The sequence below is a fragment of the Pipra filicauda genome, unplaced genomic scaffold (genome assembly GCF_003945595.2).
Source record: "Pipra filicauda isolate LSUMZ 115617 unplaced genomic scaffold, ASM394559v2 scaffold91_size2508729_pilon, whole genome shotgun sequence".
In the NCBI taxonomy this organism is placed as follows: domain Eukaryota; kingdom Metazoa; phylum Chordata; class Aves; order Passeriformes; family Pipridae; genus Pipra; species Pipra filicauda.
This window is the reverse complement of record NW_024105109.1, coordinates 2,012,393-2,035,445: the sequence shown is the minus strand read 5'-3', so window position 1 is coordinate 2,035,445 and position 23,053 is coordinate 2,012,393. Positions and strand designations below refer to the sequence as shown.

Here is a 23,053-nt window from a genome sequence, read left to right as displayed (position 1 = left end):
TTTTAATTTAATTGAGAAACTGTGCATTTCTAATTCACTTTCCCTCTACATCTTCTTGGCTTGGATCATTCTTCACAGTTTTCTTGCTCCTTTCTCAACTCCATTTACCATAGAAATGGGAGGAAAAAAAAAAAGAAAGGCAACCCAAAGCAAAGCAAACAGCTGTGTTCCTCGTTAAAGACAAGAAAAACACAGACTGTCTAGAAGCTCTGAAAAGCTGAGTATCCTCAGGAGCAGGGAAGTCAGGTGGGGAACAATTTGCAAGATACCAGTGTGCTGCCTCCTGGACTCCAGCCTCAGGGGACGACGTGGCTGTGTGCTCAGGGAAGATGCAGCAGCTGATGGGCAGATTGGAAATATAGCAGCCAGGAATTTTTTACTTTTTAGTAGCCTCAGGGTAGATACTTGGCAGTTATAAATGGATCTGTTGGTCAACAGTCACTCAGCTTGAGTCCTTGGAAGAACCCACTGCTGCTTTGCTGCAGCAGGACACATTTAATGCTGTTACAGGCTCGGTGGAAATGCATGTAGAGCTGTGAGGGTGCAAGCACCATTGGAAGCCCTGCATAGGCCAGGCTTTTGCAGGCACAACTGTTTCAGCACCTCTCTCAAGCAAGCGCAAATGTCAAGGCTCTGGACAGGTGAAAAGCATGTTGTGAATGAGCCAGTACTGATAACAATAAGTAATATTTTCTTTTTAAAGGTCCATGGTGTAAAGAAGGTTTATGAGGGATTGGCCACGAGGGGATCAATCTCCCTCACCTATTTAATTCCTCCTAGGATTTCTTGATGCTTTTGTCTTCTGGAGCAAGGTTTCTGTAGGAAACCAAACTGTGGAGACAGCACAGAGATGCAAGAGAATAAGCTGACACAGAACAGCAGTTAAGGGTGTATCTCTAATAATTTACTGGAGCTCACCCTCCTGACCTTTCTGTATTTAGATCAGCAGGAAGGGTGCATAATGAGGGCTGCAAGAGGGCAATCGAGTTCTTACAGCTGGTCAGGCGAATTAGTGTGAATTGCTTGGCAGTTCACCAAAAGCAGACCAATGAGGGCTCTTCACAAGGGAAAAAAAAAATCTTGAAGGTGGCCAGTCCATGGGTAGGATTTTTCAGATTTCTAACCTGCTGTAGAGTAGAACAGTGGTTCAGTGTTTCAGAGAGGCACCACAGCCATGGGCAAGTTGCCTTTGTCTGACACATTTCAAAAACCCTTCTGCTCCACCACCCTCTGCAGTTTCTCGCTCCCCCCTCCCCTGCACGCTTTTTCCCCATGTCCTTTAGTGTCGCTGTGTCCTGGAGGAGTAGGGGAATAGTGAACACCTAGCAAGGTACTCTCCCTTTCCTCACTTGAGCACAGGGCTGTCGAGTTTTCAGCCTTCAAGACCATGCTCATCACCAGGCATTGCAGAGGCAAGATCTTTTGTAAAGATAACTCCTGGGAGCCAGGTACTTTAAAAACCTTCCCCTCCACACCTCCTCCAATCCATGCAAATGGCAGAAAATTGGTTTATCCTCTCAATCCTCATGCTGTCATTCCCTTTTCACCTGACTATTTAATTTCTGTGAATGTGGAGAACCTGCATAGAACCAGAAGTCACCTGTAAAGTGCGGATATTTATATTTTTGTTCCAACTAGTATGGCTGTGGCATGGCACGTGCTCTCTCTTCCTAATACTCTCCATATGTTCTTCAAATTGAAATGTGTTTTCCAGTAGATGACAGTTACTGGCTAGTGGCATCCCTCTGAAATGATCTAGCAACATTTCCCTGCCCTCGCTATGGCCTGGATCAGGTCAATGGAAAGAACCAGAGCTGCTGGTTCTTCTGTGTCCCAGAAGAAGATGGAAATGGAAATGCATCCCTGCAGGACAGGAGAAACTACCTTCCCTCTGGTGCAGTTTTCCATCTGCAAGCCATCCTTGCCACAGCAGACAGCTTCTTGACCTCCCCTCTCCTCTCCCAAGAAGACAGTTGCTCCCCTTATATGGCCATGCTTTGGGGCATGAATGGTTACGGGTATTTGGAATAAGTAGGAAGAAGAACGATGTGTGTGGTTTCGGTATACAGTATTTCAGAAAAGCTGAGGCATTGTACAGCATCGTTGGCCATCTACTCATCTCCTCAAACGAGCAGCAGGTGCTTCTGATTTTGACTTGCAGAGAGGCATAAGGGTGTCATGAACATTGCATCTGCCTCACGTCCATGTTGCCATCCCTCAGCCTCTGACATCAGCACGATGGCCAGGGCCACTGAGCCTGGCTTGCTCTGCAAGCAGCACTTCTGCGGGCTGTTTTCTAGCATTGCCAAAATCATCAGCCTTTACCAGGTTGTTTTTATGATCTGCTCTTGGCGTACAGGTGTTGGGGCAAAGAGACTCATCACATGTAAATAAACAAATAATCACATCTTTCTGATTTGAATGGCTGTGCTGTCAGACGTGACAAAGGATTTTGCAGCACATGCTGCAATAAGATATTTTAAATCTCATTCGAAGCCTGTCAGCTTCCCTGCTCCACAGAAGGGAGATAGTGAACAGCACATACTTCAAAGAGACATTTTAAGGACTAAAAACACGTTCACGTGGGGCTTTGAAAATGCATATAAATCACAGGTGTTAACACTGAGATCTCGTTTATTTGAAATTGTGTCTGTTTGCAATGCAGCCCTGACCTCCCCTTGCTGCTATGCGCCAGGGCGCTGTCAGGCAGGAGGATATGGCTGCCTGGCTGCCCACCTTGGGGAAGCACAAAGAGACAGTGGGATTGAGGTTGACCTTGGTGGCTGAGCACAGTGGCGTGGGACATGTCTGTCCTGGTGGTAGCATCCTGCCCACTGGTTGCTGGAAAGCAGTCACTGTCACATTTTAGGAGAAAAGGCTGTATTTTTTCATGTCCAATTTTCATGCTAATTACTTAAATACACTTGGAAAAGAAAACACCAAATACCCAACAATGAAAGAGTGCTGAAGTTGAAAAGCCCTGCACAGGACTCACAGCCTTGCCAACCCCTGGAGGCCCAACAACCTGCAATCATGTTTGGGTTTCTGCAGGACCCCTGCCTCCTTCAGAAAATGGCAAGAGGTTTAGGATTTCCTTTCCAGCTGTTCAGGACACACCGCTCCAGCCCCAGGCTTCCTGCAAAGCCATAAGTCTTTAAGTGCCCTACGCAGCAAGGCTTTGCAGGTATTACTTCACTCACCTCCCCAGACCTGTGCAGTAGGTAGGAGACTGATGTTGCCTCATTTTCCCCTGGTGAAGAGACATGCAGCAGGACCAGGGTAATTACCTACAAAAGCACACCTGGATTCTGGGATTTGAGGCACTTAGACCAGGAGCTTTGGAACATTAGCAATTTTTACAATGCTTTGCACATTCAGAGCACAGCTCCAAGTGTAATGAAGGGTGCTCAGCACTTGCCACTCTAATAGCAACCCAGGAATGAGGGCATTATCCAGGTTGTCTGTGAAGAATAGATGAAAATATCCTTTTGTGGGAAAACCAGCAGTCATTCACAACCCACATGCAGAAAGGGTCTGAGTTACAGTTGCACAAGCACTCATGTTGTTGGCATTTCTTTATACCTCAGGCTGCAATGCCAGAGGAGGTTTTTCTCTGTGGTGTCATTAGTACCAAGTTCTGCTGTATCCATGGACACACCTGGGACAAGCCAGAGGCAGCAGACAATGACCACAGGGCTGAGCACAGCAGCATGGGTGCTCAGAGCACGCCCTGGGCCAGCCAGAGGCAGTGGGGCTGCATCCTTGCCAGCACTGCTGTGCTTGGCCTCATTACCTCTGCAACTTGGAATCATAGAAACATTATTACCACCATACTCTAACCAACTGAGCTAATCTCAGGGTTATACAGGTTGGAAAAGACCTCTAAGATCACTGAGTGACCTCACTGATTCCTTTGGAGTGGTCGAATGATTTATGTACCGACTAATACGTACGATGGGAGTGTATGATGTGTGACACAGACCATATTAGCTGGGCATTTGGTACCTGCTGTGGAAATGCAGTTAAACACCACTCAGGAGACAAGCAACTGGCTGTGTTAGAGGCCAGTGTTGTCTTTGTCCTTGCAAACTTTTCTGCCCACTGCCACGTATGGGCTCTGTGCTTCCTATTCCCCTCTATGAATTCCCAGGCTTCCAGCTGAAAATCCATCCAGGCCTGTGGGGATTTGTTTTCCTTTGTGGCACAGTGGACACTGATGCAAATCTAAGGCCCTTTACAAATGCAGACCAGCGCTTTCCTCCTATGCCTTGCTGGATATATACATAATCATTTGGGATAAGCTTGGAAGAGTAACGTTAACCTCACTGCAAACCCACCAGCCCCCAGTGACAGGATGGGGGGCTGGGAGCAACCTCTATAAAGCTTTCCAGTGTCATGGGGTGGAATCTGTCCACATTTGGACAGCCCAACAGCTCACATGTGGGTGGCTCCCACGAATCCAGTGCAAGGGGGTACCCACCAGTGAGTTTAGCACAGTGGGTTCTGCCGAGATGCCGGCCCAGTTCTGGGAAGATGGAAGGGAAGAGGGAAGACGAGGCATCATCTCGCCGACAGCGCCTTCCTGAGTGGGCTTGAAGGCTTTTTTTTGTCGATTTTTTCTTCCTTCTCCCCCCCCCCCCCCCCCCGCCCCCAAGTTGCCAGAAGGCGTCGAGTCAATTGTCTGCAGCGAATTCCAGCGGGGCCGGTGCCTGGAGCGGGGCGCGGGGCGCGCGGTGCGGTGCGGGGGGCGGGCGGGGCGGTGCGGGGGGCGGGCGCGGGGCGGTGCGAGGCGCGGGGGGCGCGGGCGGTGCGGGGGACGCGGGCGGGAGGCGGCGGGAGGCGGCGGCGGCGGGGTCGGCGATGGCTTTCGAGGCGCTGGCGGAGGCGGCGGAGCGGTGGTGCGCCCGCACGCCCTTCCAGCTCATCGCCGCCGAGGAAACGGAGCGGCGCATGGACTTCTACGCCGAGCCCGGCGTCTCCTTCTACGTGCTGTGCCCGGAGGCCGCCTGCGGGGACAATTTCGTGAGTGCCCCGGGAGGGGATCGGGGGTCACGGGCGTGCGCGGGTGCCCCGCGTGGGTGCGGGAGCGGGTGGGGAAGCCCTTGCGCCTCTTTGGGACGCTCCGTCCGTGCGGGTCGCCGGTGCTTGGGGGGAGCACCGGAGGGGGAGCGCCGAGGGGGCGGAGGACGGGGCCGAGCCCAGGAGGGAGGGATGCGGTGATGGAGAGCGGCGGGGCCGGGGGCCGGGGGGATCCTCCCACAGTCTGCAAAATGGAGTCTGCTGGCGGTGGGGGGCGGCCCCGCGGGCAGGGGCACCCCCCTCGCACCCCTCATCCCCATCGCCCCGGCCCGGGGAGGCTGCGGGCCCCGGGGCGGGCGGGGAGGAGGGGTGCGAGCCCCCCCGCCTCCCGCGCCCTGCGGGGTTGCAGCTGCTGCTCCCCCCGCGGCGCCTCCATCCTCCCGGGATGCCGGGCTGGGGCACGGCGCAGGGACGGGCGGACTGGCAGGACTGTCACGGCAAATGGAGAATGGGCAGGGATAAAATGGAGTCAGGATGACAGGAGGGCCGCGCCCCCCCCGCCGCTCCCCCGGGCCCGCCGGGGCCGGGGAATCCGGGCAGGTGCCGCCGCGGCCGCCGCGCCCCTTCCTCGCCCGCCCGTCGCCGATTTCAGCGGCAAGTTCGTGCAGAAAAGGCACCGGCACCACAGCACTGGGCTTTGGGAAGGGTGTCGGGGGGTGCTTTTCCCCTTGTCCAGACCCTCCCGGTGGTGAGCAGAAGTGCAGGAAGAGTCACCGAAAAGCGGCACCTCGACACGAGGTTTGTAACCTGCCAAGTGCGAGTTAACTTCAATGAAAGGGTTTTATTTTACTCTTTTCTTTTTTTTTTTTTTTTAACAAAATAGCTCCTAGCACAGATCATTATTGTAGGAATGTTGTAGGTCTTTCCCTTCCCGGAGCAAGTCTTCTCCCTCCACCTGCTTGACAAATATTCGCTAATTCCCTTTTGAACAGGTAAGTGCAGAGTTAGCTCATTTGACAGATGGGTCCATGGAAACAAAGAGCAGTGAAGTGACTTCTCCTGGACCACAGATCCCAGCAAGCGGGATATTTATTTGTTGTGTTGGGCAGATGGTCATGCTGAATTATGAAAGAAGTTATCTGGAGTTTAGTTATGCATCTGTCCAGGGATGATACATGAGATCTCCAGCTGTAGCAGTGGAGCATCTCAGGGTGTGGAGTCTCTCAGTCCTCTGTGGGACTAGCCCTGCACATCCATCTTCCCAGCACCTATGAGCCTGTCAGACCCCAGTGCACATTCCTCTCTAGAGATGCCTGTGCCCAGAAAGGGCCATGCCTGATGGACTCTTAAGCAGGGATAAATCCAGTGCAGCACTAGGCTAAAACTATGATTGGACACTAATGCTATTGGAAATTGCAAAGAAAGCCCATTATTTTTCTTAGACATGTTTTGTTTCTTTATACACTGCTCAGTAATTGAGTGAACTCTTTCAAATCAAAGTCTAGTCAACTTTAAAAAAAAATCTTAAGCAGTTTCAGACTCAATTCCCATGCTTCCAACACTGACCTTTTTTTTTTTTTTTTGAATTTTCAGTCACATTTCCCCCTCTTTTGACAAATATTTTCATTCCAGGGTACCTGTGGGAAAGACTCCCTGCCCAGAGCCACCAGTAGTAAACCTGAACGGAAGGACCAACTCTTATGTGGAACATAAACAGTGGAAAACTAGAAGCAGTCTTCTGTCTCTTTCAGCATTAGTACTTGAGGCACTTTTTGTAATGATAATACTTTTAAAACAGGCAAATAGGTGTCATTCTTAATTTTTTTCCTGTTGATGGTGTCTCTTTAATGTGATTATGACCCACTAATGAGCAGATTCTCCAGAATCCTGTTTTCTGCTCCTAGTAGGGCTTAATTTCTAGTCCCAGCTTGGCTATCTTGGGTTTTTTTGCAGTCTTTTTTTTCCCCCTTGTTTTCCAAAAGATAACTTTCCTTTCTACATCTGATTACAGGCTAAAGTTTATTTTAAGAAGAGTTAATAAAAGCCAAGGGACTGATTGTAATTTGCACTTTAAACCTTGTTGCATGGCTCCTTTGGCACAATGGAGTGTGAAAGTGAGTAAATATAAACAGAATTCACAGTGACACACTTTACAGCCTTTTTGCACCCTGTGACTCCTATAAAGGAGCCTTACATTTAATAAGTATCTCGTGCCTGGTATTCTTGTACTCTTTTTTTATGTCTTCATTTCATAATAATGCAACTTAAAAAGCTATGTAGGAGGTGCCAGAGAAGTCCGTGATAACCCACTTGTAAGGAGGAAATGATGAGCCTCATGTACTTATAAGGGAGGAGGAGAAAAACATGGAAAGGTTGTCAAGATCCAATCTGGGGGAGAATAATTCTGAATTTTGTATAAAATCAGAGATGCCAGATCACAACAATCAAATATTTTTAATTTCCTGAAAAGCTATATTTGAGCTAGGTCTTTAACATGGTAGAGATGCAGGAAACCCATGTAGACGCTTATTGACGTTTTCAGTACCACTTGGACACTAAAACTCTCTGAATCAGCATTTTAGATAGCTGAACTATGTATAATTTAGCTCCTGAGGCTTATGGTGTTCTCAAGAAATTAATTGGCCTTGTGTAGCCATAATCAAGGAGGGTAAGGGTTGTGATGCTATTCCTTGTCATCTGTCATTTGTTTTGTCACCATGTTATTTATATACTGATATTCAAAGTAACTGATAAAATAAATAAAAATATGAGGCCATTTTGATTCAAGATTTCCTGTAAAATATTTTAGAACAGAGCCAGTGAGTCTGAATATTTTCTGCAAATGGAATCATCCTCACACAGAAAAAGTTTTGCTGCCATGCTCAACGAGTTGGCTGGTTAGAAAAAGGTGGTCTAGGAAGTGACTTTGTTGTCCAGCAACACTGAGTGATCTAAAAGTGTGAGGGAAAGCAAACCCTTCCAGATGCAGCCCTATGAATTGTCTCAGCTATCTGCAGTGTGTAGATGCTGAGCTAAATAATTCAACCATGATCCTAGGTCACTTGAGGTGGAAATTAGTGTCTGTGTGCTTTTGTAGTGACACAAAGCAACTGTGAGCAAAACTGGGCAAGCTTGGAAAACACATACTCAGATGATGAGGTTAATATTTTTTTAATTAAACAGCCACATCTGGGCACTGTGGTCCACCAGCTTGACAGCAGACTGCTTCTCCCACTGCAAAGAGATCCTTAGGCATCAGGTTTTCCAGGAAAAACATCTCCTTATGTGTAGCCTTAATTACTGCTTTAACTTTTTAAGCAGGAGCTGAATCCTCAAATTACATTTGTTTTTATTTTGAGGTACCAAAATTCCTTTTGAAGGTTCCTCTGGAGACGCATGAGTCAGTGCTGAGACAGTTCCTGCACTGCCTTGCTGCAGCACTGAACCTCCACAGAGAGCTGTAGGCATTATAACCTATAGGCATTATAACCCTGGTATTTATTATGGTTGAGGTTTTTTGGGGGCAAAGATAAAATCAAACCATTTCCGAAGGAGATGCGTGCACTAATGGCATGTGAGACCTTTCATAGTGCATTTGTTGCTACAGTCAACATTTGAAATCTTCTGCACATGGAGAGATTGTTGGAAGCCTTACTTGCTATTGCCTCATGATGCTATGCAAAAAAGTCTCCTCAAAAATTCAGTGATCGAGTTACTCCCTTAGGTTTGCCCCTTATGCATCTTATTCTGCAATACTGCTGACAAATTCACACTGGAGTCTAAAACATGGTACAGCTTGAAAAGAGATTGTAAAAACATGGTAGGACAACATGGAGTTACCTTTCCCTGGGGAACGAAGTACCTATTATTCATTAAAGGGCGGGACTTGATTTTTATTTATGTAGAAGCTCCTGTGTATAGCTCTGGTAGTCGAAAGAAGCCACAATTTAAACAAGAATGAGGATCTCAGCAGTCATAATCGTTTTATACATATAAACAATTACAACAGGTTTAGTACGAGCCAGGAATTGCCAAGCTGCAATATCCAGCTCTGAAGTTCGATGAAAAGATTAGGAATAACTAAAGAGTTATTGCTAACCTGAAGTAAGGAGCCAGAGCTCCAAAATCTTGAGGCTGTTCTTAAAATGTTCTAAGTTGAAAGTGTTCATTAGTTATTTTATAGAGGGCTCATTTGAGTTCACTTCATGTACCTTCTGCCTTTTTAGACCGTAAAAATCACAAAGTGCAGGCTTTTTTTCTGCCTTTTTTTTTGTAAACAGAAGCTGAGATTTAGTTGTATATTTATAGGTTTGCAAGGCCCATGACTCTAAGATGGCATGAAGTATCATGAGACTTGTGGTATGTGCATTTGAGAGCTGGCAAGACTGCAAAGAACTTATTTTTATTGCCAGAATGGTTAAGAGATGACTCTGGTTATATGGAAGAGCAGAACCTACTCAGTAATGCAGAGTTGTTTTCATAACAAAACATTTCACTATGTTTATGCTTGTAAAATGCAACAAGCAGCAAAGAAAATGTAGGTCAAGTGAGGTTCATAGCAAAGCAGCTAGTTTTTATCTTAAAGGTGCAGCTTAGATGATGTTAAGTACTGTTTTCTTTCTTTAAGTGTAAAACTGCATCCCTGACGGGTACTCACCACTGAAGGGGAAGGTGACGTGCAAGCCTTATGTTAGGGATTGAAACATCTGTCATTTTGAGTCTTTCCCTGAATGTTAGTTAAGCTTCAGAGAGACCCTCCTTTTTCCTTGTTTAAGTGTAACCTGCTGTTTATAGCAGAGTAAAAAGCTACACGGCACTTTGGGGAAAAGAGCTGCTGTGCAAAAAGAGAGGTACCAGAGTCTCAAACCAATTTGGCAGTATCGTGCTTCTCTGTGTAGCTGACTGCCTAAGACAGTTCCATACAAAAAATCTTCCAGAAGAAAGTCTTAAAGGTTATACATTAGCGTGTGCTGTGTGCTGCCCTTCTTGTCTGAGCACTCCCACCATCACCTGCCAGCTCTGTTTCAAACGAAAAACCTCCTAGCAGCAGAATAAACATCAGTTTGGGAGAGGTTTCGCAGAGTCAGGCTGGGGGAGCAGCATCTCCGAAGCAGGAGCAAGATGAGAGGAAGATCTGAAATGGGTTTAAGTGTGCCTACCTGTGAAGAGATGATCAGGTTGTAAGAGGAGTAAACCTCAGAACAGGGAGGGAGGCTTGAATTGTCAGGATGTTGTGAGTGCCCAAACATCTCTCCTTGGCACTGTGTCTAGACTGCGGGTGTATTTTACATCTTTTCTTCTGCATCGTCAAGAGAATTACACATCAAGTTCCACCTCCGGGGTCACATCATATTTGCACTAACGCCAGGAACAGAAAGAGATGCTTTGTCTCCCTGAGGGCTTCACTGCAGTGGGTGATGCAGAAGAGGAGAAAACCCAATGTGACTTCCAGGTCTGAGCAGGGCTGATGTCAAATGAAAACACCTTTATGGGTAAAATGTGCATGCACAAAGTGTGCATACCCTTCATTGCTGGTGCAGTCATGAGGCAGTTTCACTTCTGGATCTATTTCCCTGCTTTCTGATGCATCGTGTTAATAAAATGCGGGTTCCTTCTCAGAAGTGTGGCTTCTGAAACAGCCTGCAGCGCCTGTCCCCAGGGCGGGTCTTGAACTGCAGGAGGCTCGGTGTACTTTGGCAGATGTTTACAACATGTGACCTTATAAAATCACATGGAAAGGTTGGCGTGAATTCCTGTTAATGCCTTTACTTTCTTGTGTTGCTGTTGGCTTGCAGCACGTGTGGAGCGAAAGTGAAGACTGCTTACCTTTTCTGCAGCTCGCACAGGATTACATCTCCTCCTGTGGGAAAAAGACACTCCATGAAATATTGGAAAAAGTCTTCAAATCCTTCAGACCTGTAAGTGCTTTTTTTTACTTCTAAACGTTGACTGTTGCCTGTGACTTAATAGAGCAGCACTGGATAGAGCAAGGTGTTTTTTTCTTCTCCAGGAACTTATACCTCCAGTCAGCTGCCTGGGCACATGAGTGTTATACATAAACTACCGTTAGGCTGCTGGAAATTGTTTCTTGGAAGTTAGCTGCCTTTTTATTTCCATCTCTGTGTTTGAGAGGATGAGATTCCCATCCGGGGTGGGAGGCCAACTGGTGCGTCAGCCAGTGGCAGCGGGCAGGGACTTGCATCCTGCTGATGCAGCGCTGACTCCGAGGAACGGGACACGAGTCAGCGCTGCGGGACTTTGTGGCAGAGTTGTTTCCTGGCACTGGAATTGGGGAGTTTTGCAAGGATATGAGTAGCAAGAGTAGACCTCTGGGAAGCTGGAAGTACGGTTTCTCCTCAGAGTGATTTGTTTTATTTTATGGTTGGCTTTTTTTTCCTCCCGAGTGATCCAGATTTTGCTCTTAGGATGGTTGCCCCTTGGTATTTGCAAACGCCAGTTTGGTCACTGCTTGAGAAGAAGTTGGAACAGAAGCTGGGTTTTGTGGAGAGGGGGCATGTGTGTTTCTGTTTTGCTGCTGCTCAGCTTTCTCTGTCCTTGTTTAACACTAAGATTTGGGTCAAAGCCTGGATTTCATTAGGGTGAGGTGTCTTAGGCTGGCTCCTGTCCTTCATTTTTGCCAAATCCTCCCTTTGCCCAGCCTCTCCTTTTGAATGCTTGGGGCTGGCTAAGACTTGGTGCAGAGCAGAGATTCATTGCCAGAGCCATTCTCCCTAACTAACTGAGAAGACTGAAAATGTATCCCAAGTATTTAGTGCAAAAGGGAGGGCCTGGAGCACCGATATGAAAGCACTGGCCCTCCCTGTGTTACACCCTTGCAATGATTTGCCGCAGACCGCCACAGCTGGGTGACATAAAAGAGCATAATTTTAAAGAATCCTTTGAGAGGCTGGAAATAAATAGAACAGATGCATACTTTTCTTAGAAAGGACTGGAAATCTGATCTGTCACTACAGCTGCTTGTAATTGTGAAAACATACAAAAAAATATAAATATGTTTCCCAGAACAGTATTGGGCTCTTGGATCTTCATAGTTGTTTTCTCCTGCTCAGAGAAGCTGTCTCTGATGAGAAACTTCCACTGGTTTAACTAAAGAGGACTTAATTCAATTGGTACAGATTACTTATTTCATTTAAACCACATTTATTTCTGCATAGGTTAAGTTACTGAGAAATTCAGTCAAACCAAGTTGAGCTGCTCTTCAAAATAAAAAGGTTCAAAGCAGGAGGAACTATTATGCTCATGTAGCCTGGGCCCTTCATTAATACATCACATTTCACCCCGTGATTCTGACAACCAAGCACATAAATCATGGTTGAACTGGAATGTGTCTTTTCCAAAGACACCCACTCTTGATGTAAAGTCTTCGGGTGAATTAAAGGATACAACACTGCTGGGCACTTTCTCTTCTCATTATTAGTTATGGTGCTCTGAAAGTCTCTTTTGTTTGCAATCTACATTCTTCTAGTTTTGCTTCCTAGCTGTTGAATTTCATTTTGCTTTTGTTTGCTCAAAAATGGTGTCCTCAACTGCCAGAAACCTCTTGCAGACTGTAATCAAGTACCTCTTCATTTTCTCTTGGATGTACCACAAAGAGTAAGTTTCTCAGATTCTCCTTTGGCCTAGTACTGAGAGATTTCCATCTGTATAACAAAACTCGTTTTATGATTTGAGGTATGGTTTTATGTAGATAAGTCTAATAAGGAATGTGTTGACATTTTTCCCTTATTTTAATTATTAAAAATAGCACATACATGGTAGGAAAGATTTTTAAAACTGTGTGGTGTTACCATAGATGTATGGAAACAGTTATTTTGTGCCCTCAGGCCTTTTCCAGAACAAAATCACTTTTCTTCAGTACTGGGAAATTATTTCCTTGGCATCGCTTCATGCTGTCCCACGTCATTTTTCTGCTGGACCCCTTTCGCTAATGAAACCACCTTGCTGTCGGCTTTAAGGCAACAGTGCATTTGCAGGGCATTTCTTCTTCACTGTCCCAAGCAAATCTGCTGTCAGAGACCAGTCTGGAAAACTTCAGTTTGAAAAATGTCAGTTTAGGTAAAAACTGCTGAAGGTCAGACTGAAGTATCTGGTGGTCCTGGCTATCAGTCTGGGAGGAGGGGGACTAGGTTTTCGGCATGTGCTTGCTAAGCACCTTTTGAAAGTCTTCTCCATTTCAGTATTCCCAACAGACATACAAGATTATTAGACAGTTCTGAAATTCTTTGTTGGAGTCTTTTGAAGGGAAATACTTAGAAGAAAATAGTGACAGTGCATCTGCATCTTTCCATGCCCTTATGCACAGCATGAGCATCTGCCCTCCCATAACTGAGGGGTCCAAGACCAATATTTGTCCAGTAACTGAGCTCAGCTCTGCTCTGCACATTCACAGTGACAGACCAGCTATGACTTCACAAGCTTACCCTGAGGCTGTGGGGTAGGAAGGGACTGGCTGCTGCTGCACAGGGCCCTGTGTTTCAGAGACAGTAAGAACAGGGATGCCCAGCAGTTGGCATCTGTCTCAATGAGAGACAGATTTCCCTCTGCTTACTACTCTTCCCTGGGCACAGAAGGCAATGAGGGTGTTCTGGGGCTGCTCACCATCCCTCACTGCTCTCAGGCATCTCTCCCTAATGTTACAGTGCCAGAGCAAGATATTTCATTAGACAAGGCTTTTAAAAAGTGTTGGTTAACCTGCAACAGCTAAACCACACCTCTAAATCCTGCTGTAGGCAAGGTCAAGCTTTTTCTTTACTGAAGTTGGTGGGGGGATGTTGTCTTTGCCCATTAATGCCTTCCTGGATCAGTTTCCACAAAACTCTGATTTGCCTTATTATCCACTTATTCAGGGAACATCCAAAAGTGCCAGACACCATGCAGGTACATGGTATCAATCAACAGCACTGGGCTCAAATACTGTTACTTGCCTCAGAGCATCCCACTCCTCCAATGCCCTTGTCTCTCTGGTGCCAGAGGTGCCACACTCAGGTGCCAGAGGTGCCACACTCAGGTGCCAGAGGTGCCCATGCTAGTGCTTGTAAGCATATCTGCCTGGAGACTAAGCCCTTTCCACAGGGATTCAGCAGAACTGTGTTGTCTCTAGTGTAGCATCACATGGACCGCTAAAGCTCAGTCTTGTATTTGGTTAATTTATCAGTCTGCCTGTGCATCAGCTTTTGGTAGGAGGCAATGTCACTCTGCCTCTGTGACTTAATAACTACTAGATTATTTGTATAAAATCAGGGCACTTGGGAAGAGTTAAGAAAGACAAATATAAGAAATGCCTGAGGGACATCACATGAACCAGCAACGTTTGCAGAGAACCAAGGTGTGAGTTGTACAATTCAGCGGCAAATTCCGGGTGTCGCACAGCATGCTCCTCTTCAGCCTGAAAAAGCCTACATCTGAACTAGGGAATCTGCAGTGTAAAAGCCATTTATCCCATATTCACTGAATTCATACATATCCTGGTGACCTCTCCTTTACCTCCAGATGGGTAGTTTGGCCAGCAGGAATAAATAGATGTAGTTCAGGCAGTGCTGCCACTGGTTGTTATCTTCTCTCCCTGCTTTCCTCCCTCCCTTCTCACCATGCTCCTGTCTTCCTCCTCTCCACGGGTCTCCACCTGGCAGTTTTGTTCCCCTTGGCTCTTTTACTGATGGATCAGCTCTCCGTTTCTACACCCCTTTCCTCTTTTACCTCTTTTCTCCTTATTTTTGCTCTCCAATTAAATCCTTTCAAGTCTGCCACATAGCTGATAATGTAATATGTGAAGCAGATATGGATTAGAAGCAGGAACTAGTGTGTTTGAAAGAAGACAAGGTCGGAGTTAGTCTAGAGCCAACTCAGGCCATCTTCACCATCTTATTTTGTCCTTATCTTTTGTACGCCCTCCTTCCATTTTGACCCGGTGTTTGTAGAGCTCCCTGCACTTTGGACCCTGATCATCCCTCCTTGGTGTCAAGGTGTGGGCTGATTTGCCACTGCAGTCCAGAGAGCAGTAAGGGGTTAACAGCAGTGAGGGACCATAGTCCTATGGGAGGCGACGGGATTCAGCCCCTAAAAGCGAGATCTGCATGGTCAAGGTCCTTGGTGCCTTGGAAGGTCATAAAGGGTCCGTGAGAGAATAAAACTGCATCTTCCTTGGAGGAGCCTCCCATCCTATCCCGTCCCATCCTATCCTATCCCATCCCACCCCACCCCACCCTATCCCATTCCACTCCACCCCACTTCATCCCATCCCCATCCTTCCTCCATAAAACCACCAACATCTGCAGCATCACTCTTATTTGCACTGCTCCAGGGGAAGAAGAGCTGGGTTTCCCAAGGGCAAAGAGAGAGGGGATGTGTGAAAAGCAGGATGTGTTTCCCATGCTTTGGGACTGTATAAGTCTTTGTGGTTCTTGTGGTGTATGTTGTGTTTTCCATGCTCATGTTTGCATGAGGAAGTCTTGCAGTATCCCATAAAATGAAAACTCATATGCCTCATTTCCTTGCAAATCAAGGAGGAATTATAACCAGAGCTGGGAAAAAAAAATAGGGTCAAAACGCTTTCTGCCAGGTGGTGTAAACAGAGGAGTACAACACTCACATTTAATTTGAATCCACCAGATCAGTTTAGCAAAAAATAATACTGGTGTATAAGAAAGTCTAGAGAGCCCTTGCTTTTGCCTTTTGAAAACTGAGTGTTTTAATTTTAGCTTCAACACAAAACAAAACCCCCGCATCCTGAAAATGAACGAAGCAGTTTCGCGTTCAGTTAAGCATTTGATTTGAAAGAGTTTAGGAGTTTACTTTGTTCTGCTCAGAAGACAAGAACATTTTCCGTTTGGGGTCTCGCTGTAAGTATTTTTAAAATACAAAGGAGGGGATTTAATCAGAAAATTCTCCTTCCATTTCCCTGCTGAAGAAGCCCTGCAACTAAAAAACTGATTGTCTCCCAGTGACAGTGAGGAATACAAGCTTCATTGCATTCAGAAGCTAATTCTGTGCGTTGTATTTGTGTCCACTGAATAATCTTGAATGTTGATCACAGACTAAATTAGTTTAGGTCTCTGAAAATCTACCTTGTCTCAGCCTTCTCATTTTTGTGCTCTCACCTAGCGAGTGTCACCCTCCTCCCAGTTTTTATGGGCTTTACCTCTTTCAAGAGCTAACAGCTGCATCATTCTCCAAACAGAGTCTTTCATGCATCTGCGCTGATCTTCCAGCCCTTGCAAGCTAAATACATGGTATTCCCAGTAATGCCTGGCATATGATTTTGCTTTGTGGCTATTAATAGTTGTTAGTGTAGGATTCTAATATGAGATTTCCACAACAGATGTGTTGTTTTGAGTATTATTTGGTTTATCTCTCTTCCTGACTTCTGTTGGCTTGGCAGCCTTTTGGAGGAGAGGAGAAAAGTTCAAACATGGCTGTTTGCTCCTTTTCCTGTAGTGAACAAGGCACGTTGCAGTGATCGGAGCCATCAGGTGGAGGCATCCAAACATTGTCCAAAGAAGACGGGCTTGCAGTTCCTCACAAGCCCAGATCTAATTTGCAGAAGTTTAAAGGGGCTCAGACAGTTTTGAGTGGAATACACAGTATTTCTCACTACAAGGGCTTCACCCAGTGTACAAGGCTTTGTCTGGTGTATTGGAGTGAAGGGTTCAAGAGAAGCATTTAGCAGGCTGGATTCTTAAGGTTTTTAGGGAGTCCTTTCCTACTCCATACTAGCCGTTTCTACATGAGGATGCTTTCTTCTTTGGCTTTTATAGTGTTGCTAAAAAACAATCTTAAACCAAGATAACTACTGCTACAGTATTATCATGATTCTTTCTGAAGTTAAACCACTGCCAAGTCTTAAACACTCAACAATTCATAATGCAACCTCAGGGAAGAATGTGAAGCTTTTTGCAAGTGCTTTGTTTTGGTTTTATTTATCTTCCGGTCTCTGAGCACTTAATTTGGTGTGAGGATGCATTTTCAACTCTTTCTCTGTCCCAGGAGGGAGAGAAAGAGAGCCAAGATCATTATGCAATACTGTTATTCCAGGGTTTAAGGTTTTCAAGAAGTGGCATGTAGGATTTGTGTGAAGATTTGCAGTAAAGCTGCATGAGTGGGTAATTCACTGTTACACAGTATTTTCTCTTCTTTGTAGTTACTTGGGCTTCCAGATGTTGATGATGATGCATTTGAAGAATATAACGCAGATGTGGAAGAAGAGGAACCAGAAGCTGATCACCAACAGATGGGTGTCAGTCAGCAGTGATTTTCTGAGAAGCTAAAATAATTCGGAAGCCTTTGGTACCAGGTGGGGTCAGGTGGTCCCACGTTAGCCTGTTCGAATTAGCACATCACAAGGGGATATCTGGCTGCCAAGATAAAAGTTTCACAAAAAATGGTTTTAAAAAAAAAAATAATAATAATAATAATTTGTGATGAGCTTTGCTAAGAAGTGACCTGAATTTTGCTCCTGCTTCAGTGGGTTTTCTATGGAGTTGTCTTGGTAGCATTCTGCCGCTATCAGTCTAGAAGTAGTTTTGTTGCTGACTTGTCTCTTCGATTTGTGCTCGAGAGTAGCATTCGCTGACGTGAATGTAGAGTACTGAGAATGTAGGAAACGTGTGGTGAGAGTGCCGAGTCCTCACCGGTGACCTTTCCAAGGAAACCAGCGCAGAGAGCAAACACCACACAACCTGCGCTCTTCTATTTAGTTCAACAGCTATAGTTTTTGAAAAAGTACCAAACTTGGAGAAACTTCTCCTTAAAAACAGTAGTTTAATAGTGGTTGGTGCTGCAGAAGTGCATGTGAAGGCTTAACAAAAATAATGGGAAGTGGGAAATCCAGGGGGTGTCAGACATATTAATGTTGTTTTACTGACACCTGAGTTTACAAGTGCTGAATTAATAACTGGGAGTAATGTGTATCAGCAGCACACATTATTGTCAGCCCTGGTACTCAAAACACCATGTGATCCAAAGGCAAGTGCTGCTTTCTTACAAATGAAGTAAAAAATAGCCATTGCCTATCTCACTTCTGCATGACAACCAACTTTAAGCTTCGCTGGTTTTGATACACTGCCAAATTATTACTCAAACCTCGTGGCATCGTGAATTAGAATCATAAAATATACTGAGTTTGAAGAGACCCATAAGGATCATCAAGTCCAACTCCTGGCCCTGCACAGAAGACCCCAACAATCACACCGTGTGCCTGAGAGTGTTGTCCAAATGCTTCTTGAGCTCAGGCAGGCTTGGTGCTGTGACCACTTCCATTGGGAGCCTGTTCTAGTGCTCAACTACCCTCTGAGTGAAAAACCTTTTCCTGATATCTAACCTAAAGCTCCCCCAACTCAGCTTCCTGCCGTTTCCTCAAGTCCTGTCACTGGTCACATGAGTGAAGAGATCAGTACCCACCCCTCTGCTTCCCCTCGTGAGGATGTTGAAGACCGCAGTGAGGTTTCCCCTCAGTCTCCTCCAGGCTGAACAAACCAAGTGACCTCAGCTGCCCCTCATACGGCTTCGCCTCCAGACCCTGCACCATCCTCGTGGCCCTCCTTTGGATGCTCCCTAATAGCCTAATGGCTTTCTTATATTGTGGTACCCAAAACTGCACAAAATATTCAAGGTGAGGCCACACCAGTGCCGAGCAGAGTGAGACAATCCCCTCCCTGGACCTGCCTAATGCCCCCTAGGACATGGTTGGCCCTCCTGGCTACCAGGGCACTGTTGACTCATATTCAGCTTGCCACTGACCAGGATCCCCAAGTACCTTTCCATAGTACTGCTCTCCAGCCTCTCCTTCCCTAGTCTATACACACAACCAGGATTGCCCTGTCCTAGGTGCAGAATCCAGCACTTGCCCTTGTTAAACTTCATCGAGTTGGTGAGAGATTGCCCATCTCCCTAATTTGTCGCGGTCTCTCTGCAGGGCCTCTGTGCCCTGGAGGGAGTCACTAAATTGCTCCTCCCAATTTAGTGTTTTGGCAAACCTACTTAGTATTCCTTTGAGTCCTGCATCCATGTTGTTAATGAAGATGCTGAAGAGAACTGGGCTGAGAATGGAGCCCTGTGGAACTCCACTAGTGACTGGATGCCAGCCCAGTGTTACCCCTCAGTATAACTCCTCTGCCCAACCTGTGAGCCAGTTGCTCACTTAACACAGTTATCCAGCTTGGTCCTGGACGTTTTGTCCAGAAGGATACTGAGAGAGTATCAAAAACTTTGCTGAAGTCCAAAAAGATGACATCTGCTGGCTTTCCTAGATCAGGTAGGTGAGTTACCCTGTCATACAAGGAAATCAGGTTCTACAAGCAGGACTTTCCCCTCATGAAGCCGAGCTGGCTGTGGCTGAAGAGTGTGTTGTCCTCCAGGTGTTTTTCAGTACCTCCCAGAATAATCTTTTCCAAGATTTTATTGGGCACCGAAGTGAGACTGACTGGCCTGTTGTTTCCAGGGTCCTTCTTGAGTGCACCTTAAGTGCAACTTGAGTGCAACCTAACATTGAAGCCATAGGGATATAAACCAGCACCTGGTTCTTAAAATTATGCTGGACCTCTTCCTCTCCCTGGGCCTTTGAGCTGGTGTGGTCATTTACACCTCTTTGAAGGGGAGTTAAAATACTACTACTTTGACTGATATAAAATCTAGTGAGTTTTATTTATCAGGGAACTTGCTCCCCAGAAGGGTTTGGTGAGGGTCTTGGTATAAAGGAGAGGAAGACCCTCACGTTTTATACCTGTTTTGCATAGATTTAAGTGACTTGGATGAGTGCCAGACTGTGAAGATGCAGGGTCTCTTTATTTACTTGCCTTTTGTACTGAAAATTTAAGAAGCAAAGGTAATTCTGTTGTAATACAACTGAAGAAAAATGTTTCTAAATTCACTCCTTTTTTAAAAACCATTAGACAAAGGTCACATGTTTCAAAAGCCCTTTTATACAGAATTAGCTTTATAAAAACAAAGAGTGAGTGAAGAGAAAATGCTTGGACAACTCCTAGAAACAGCTCTCATCATTTTGAAAACCCTATTATTAACAATGTCTCCTTTTCAATAGACTTTTTAAAGACTCTTTTTCCAAGGTTACTAAAGAGAGCAAGTTTTCTTGGTGGTTTGATGATAGTGGCTTCAGAGATGCATAGCACATGATTTTTTCAGTTGGAGGCAAAGACCTTCTGTAACTGGGATGATGTGTGGTACCTGAGTCTGCACAGAAGTGTCTACAACACTGTAAAAGTCAGAGTTTAAGAATATAAAAAGAAAAAAAAGTGGAAGAAAACCAGAGCTTAATGCAACTTTGTACATTCTTTCAGCATGCAGCGTAAACATGGTAGTCGCAGCACATTTTCTATGGACTAGTGACGTGAGAACTGTGGCAGTTCATTGTATAACACTGTACAGCAGCAATAGGCTTTTTGCTTACTAAAATAAAGTGTAAGACCAGTGGTTTCCATCCCTGCTTTAAGTCCCTAAATTTTTCTTTCCTCTCCAGCTAGGACAGATATTATAACCTCAAACAAAGCCTTCCTTCAGGAAAACCTTTCTCTTCATAGCATCCAGTCCTTGGGTCGTGGCTCATACAAGTAGGGGCTGACTTTCCTCTGCTCTAGCATAATGCAAGCAAGCAGTTTACAGTAGCCCAAGCAGGAGGAATAGTCCTGCCATCCAGGTTTGCTGGCCACTTGCACCCTTTTGACTCAGGGGGAGGTGCAGGCATCCACACACACACCTGCAGAAGATGTGGCATGGCTGCATCGTGAGCTGGGCTGAGGGGTCTGTCTGACTGGCATATAACCCTCTGCCTTTTTACAGACAGGTAGTTTTCCAGCTGGATCAGTCCTACCATCTGGCTAAGTGTGTGGCTGCACAGACGAGTGCCAGCACAGCAGAGGGGAGGGTGCAGGGGTGGACCGGGCTAGTAGCTGAAGACCTCCTGCTAAATGCGCCTCGCACAGTGTTAGGGGCCCACGGTGGAGGTGCAGACCAGCCTAAATGCTGTGAAGGATTGACTCCACAAGGCTCAGTGGAGAACGGGGCTCTGGCCGGCAGCAGGATACATGGCAATTCAGGAAATGAGGAAAGACTGTAGGATCCAGTGCTTGCAACTGCATACAGGAGGTTGTAATATGTACTACACTCTGCTACCTTTCCCTGTGTATTGATTGAATTGTTAGTGAGGGGTTGAACATTAATATGGTTGCAAGCAAACAATGCTGTAAATTATGTAGATATATTATTATTTTCTGTATTCACTAACTTACTTTTTTTTGGAATGCCATATACCATTTGGGTGACTTCCACACCAGACTACAAGTGCTGGACAGCTGGGGGCCCTTCTGCAGTGCACAGGCCTGCAAAACTCCCACTGATGCCAGCAAGATTTTGTTCAGATGGGACCTGCAGGACCAGGGGATGCGTGAGGCTTGGTCCTGCACAGAGCTGAGCGCTCTCGTTCCCTCTCACTTTGCTAGGAGTGGAATGTGTTGAGCCCTGCTGCTGAACTGAAGCATGACCAACCAGCACTGAGAATAAACTGGAATTTTATACGTAGAAAATTTAATTTACATGTGTAATAAATGTGAATGAGCATTAATATAGAATGTATTTTATCGAAAAATATTGATTCCTTACTTTGACCAAATACATTTCTGTATTACTGTGTTACTTGTTCCATGCTTGCCAAATGATGCAAGAGATGCAAAACTGGTTTGGTTGTATTATGAAGTGGTTTTATATTTTATTTGTATTTTATTTTTCCCTCCCTCCCACCACATATTGCAGTTAGTAGCCATTCAATAATTAATCAAGGGTAGCATGACCCAGTGGCTAGGCTTGCGACTGAGACAAAAGGTTTGCCAACATAAATGCTTGCAAACCTGGGAAATGAGTGAAAAGATGTGGATTCGTAGCCATTGCCTCGCCTTGAGCTTCAAGTGGGTCTCGGTGGCTGGATGTTCAAAGCAGGCCTCTAGAAAATTTAGAAGGAGCAGGGTAACTCCTTCGAAAGTCCCACCTTAATCCTTTTGTAAAAGGGACTGTATTATTTACCCAGCAGTGTATACAGTGCTTTAGATCTGTGGGTGTAAAGAGGCGCACATGATCATTGCCTATCCTCAAAGCAAACCACTAATGAAAGGACATAGAAGTGTGTCCCTTTTCCCTCGCCCTTTTCTTGTAGGCATTTCATGCTCTAACTGAATATAAATATACCAGAACAGAGCCTTTTGCAGAACTGGCGCTTCTGAGTATGAGTGGCATGGATGCAGTGAGCAGAGTGCGCCTGGGGGATGAGAAATACATGGGATGCCAGAGGGAAGCACAGATTTCAGAATGTGACAGCTGCTTTGGGTAGCAGGGGCAAGAGTGAGCAAGGCCCCTTCCAGAGAGATGCTGTGATTTCTGAGACAGTCCAAACCATCCTGCCAAATGTCTGCTTATTGGACCCATGCAGTTTATAAAAAAGCTCCTCAGAGCTTTGGGGCCTTGAGCTCAGTCATATTTTTCCATTAGTGTCCTGCCTGATGAATGCATTCAAGTGATTGAGGGGGGAAGGGATGGAGAAAAAGCAAACTGAAAAGCCTTCTCCTCTTCCTCAACATTATGATACTGTGTGAGTATGTAGGAGCAGCAGTCAGGGTGCAGGGTGTTCTGTTAGTGCCCAGTAACATCTCTTAAAAGGACTTGCTCCGTGCATAGTGCTGTGCCTTTGAAAGTCTCATACTTGTAAAGAATGCCACTTTTTATGGGAATAGCCAGAGTTAGTTTTCCTGTACCAGTGACCTGCACACCAGCTGCTGCCTCTTGTTGCCTTGTCCCACATAAGGTGTGCTGTGTGACATGGGTCCTGGGGGCAGCGTGGAGGAGTTCCTGCTACAAGATAGCTTAGTAGGTCACTGCCCTTTCCCCCTTTACAAGGTGGGACATGAGGCTGTGACAGTAAAAGTGATTGCAATAACATTGTAGACATTGTTTTGGAAAGGTGCCATTCAGGACATATTCCCAGCCTCTTTCATCATGTTTCCTGATCTTTCTCTGG

General features: G+C 45.8%; 1 protein-coding gene across 1 annotated transcript; it reads left to right on the top strand.

Moving 5' to 3' along the window:
- Positions 1-4,825: 4,825 nt before the first annotated feature.
- On the top strand, positions 4,826-18,173 carry MTURN (maturin, neural progenitor differentiation regulator homolog). Its single transcript, XM_027733405.2, has 3 exons — positions 4,826-5,022; positions 10,815-10,937; positions 17,177-18,173. The coding sequence occupies exons 1-3, from the start codon at positions 4,861-4,863 to the stop codon at positions 17,285-17,287; spliced, it is 396 nt and encodes a 131-aa protein (XP_027589206.1). The 5' UTR covers positions 4,826-4,860; the 3' UTR covers positions 17,288-18,173.
- The last annotated feature ends 4,880 nt before the right edge of the window (positions 18,174-23,053 follow it).

Bases quoted from the DNA above. Each gene is read 5' to 3' on its own strand.
- MTURN (XM_027733405.2), top strand. From the start codon at position 4,861: ATGGCTTTCGAGGCGCTGGCGGAGGCGGCGGAGCGGTGGTGCGCCCGC. The intron at 5,023-10,814 runs GTGAGTGCCCCG...GTTGGCTTGCAG, and splicing joins CCGCCTGCGGGGACAATTTC to CACGTGTGGAGCGAAAGTGA. The intron at 10,938-17,176 runs GTAAGTGCTTTT...TCTTCTTTGTAG, and splicing joins TCTTCAAATCCTTCAGACCT to TTACTTGGGCTTCCAGATGT.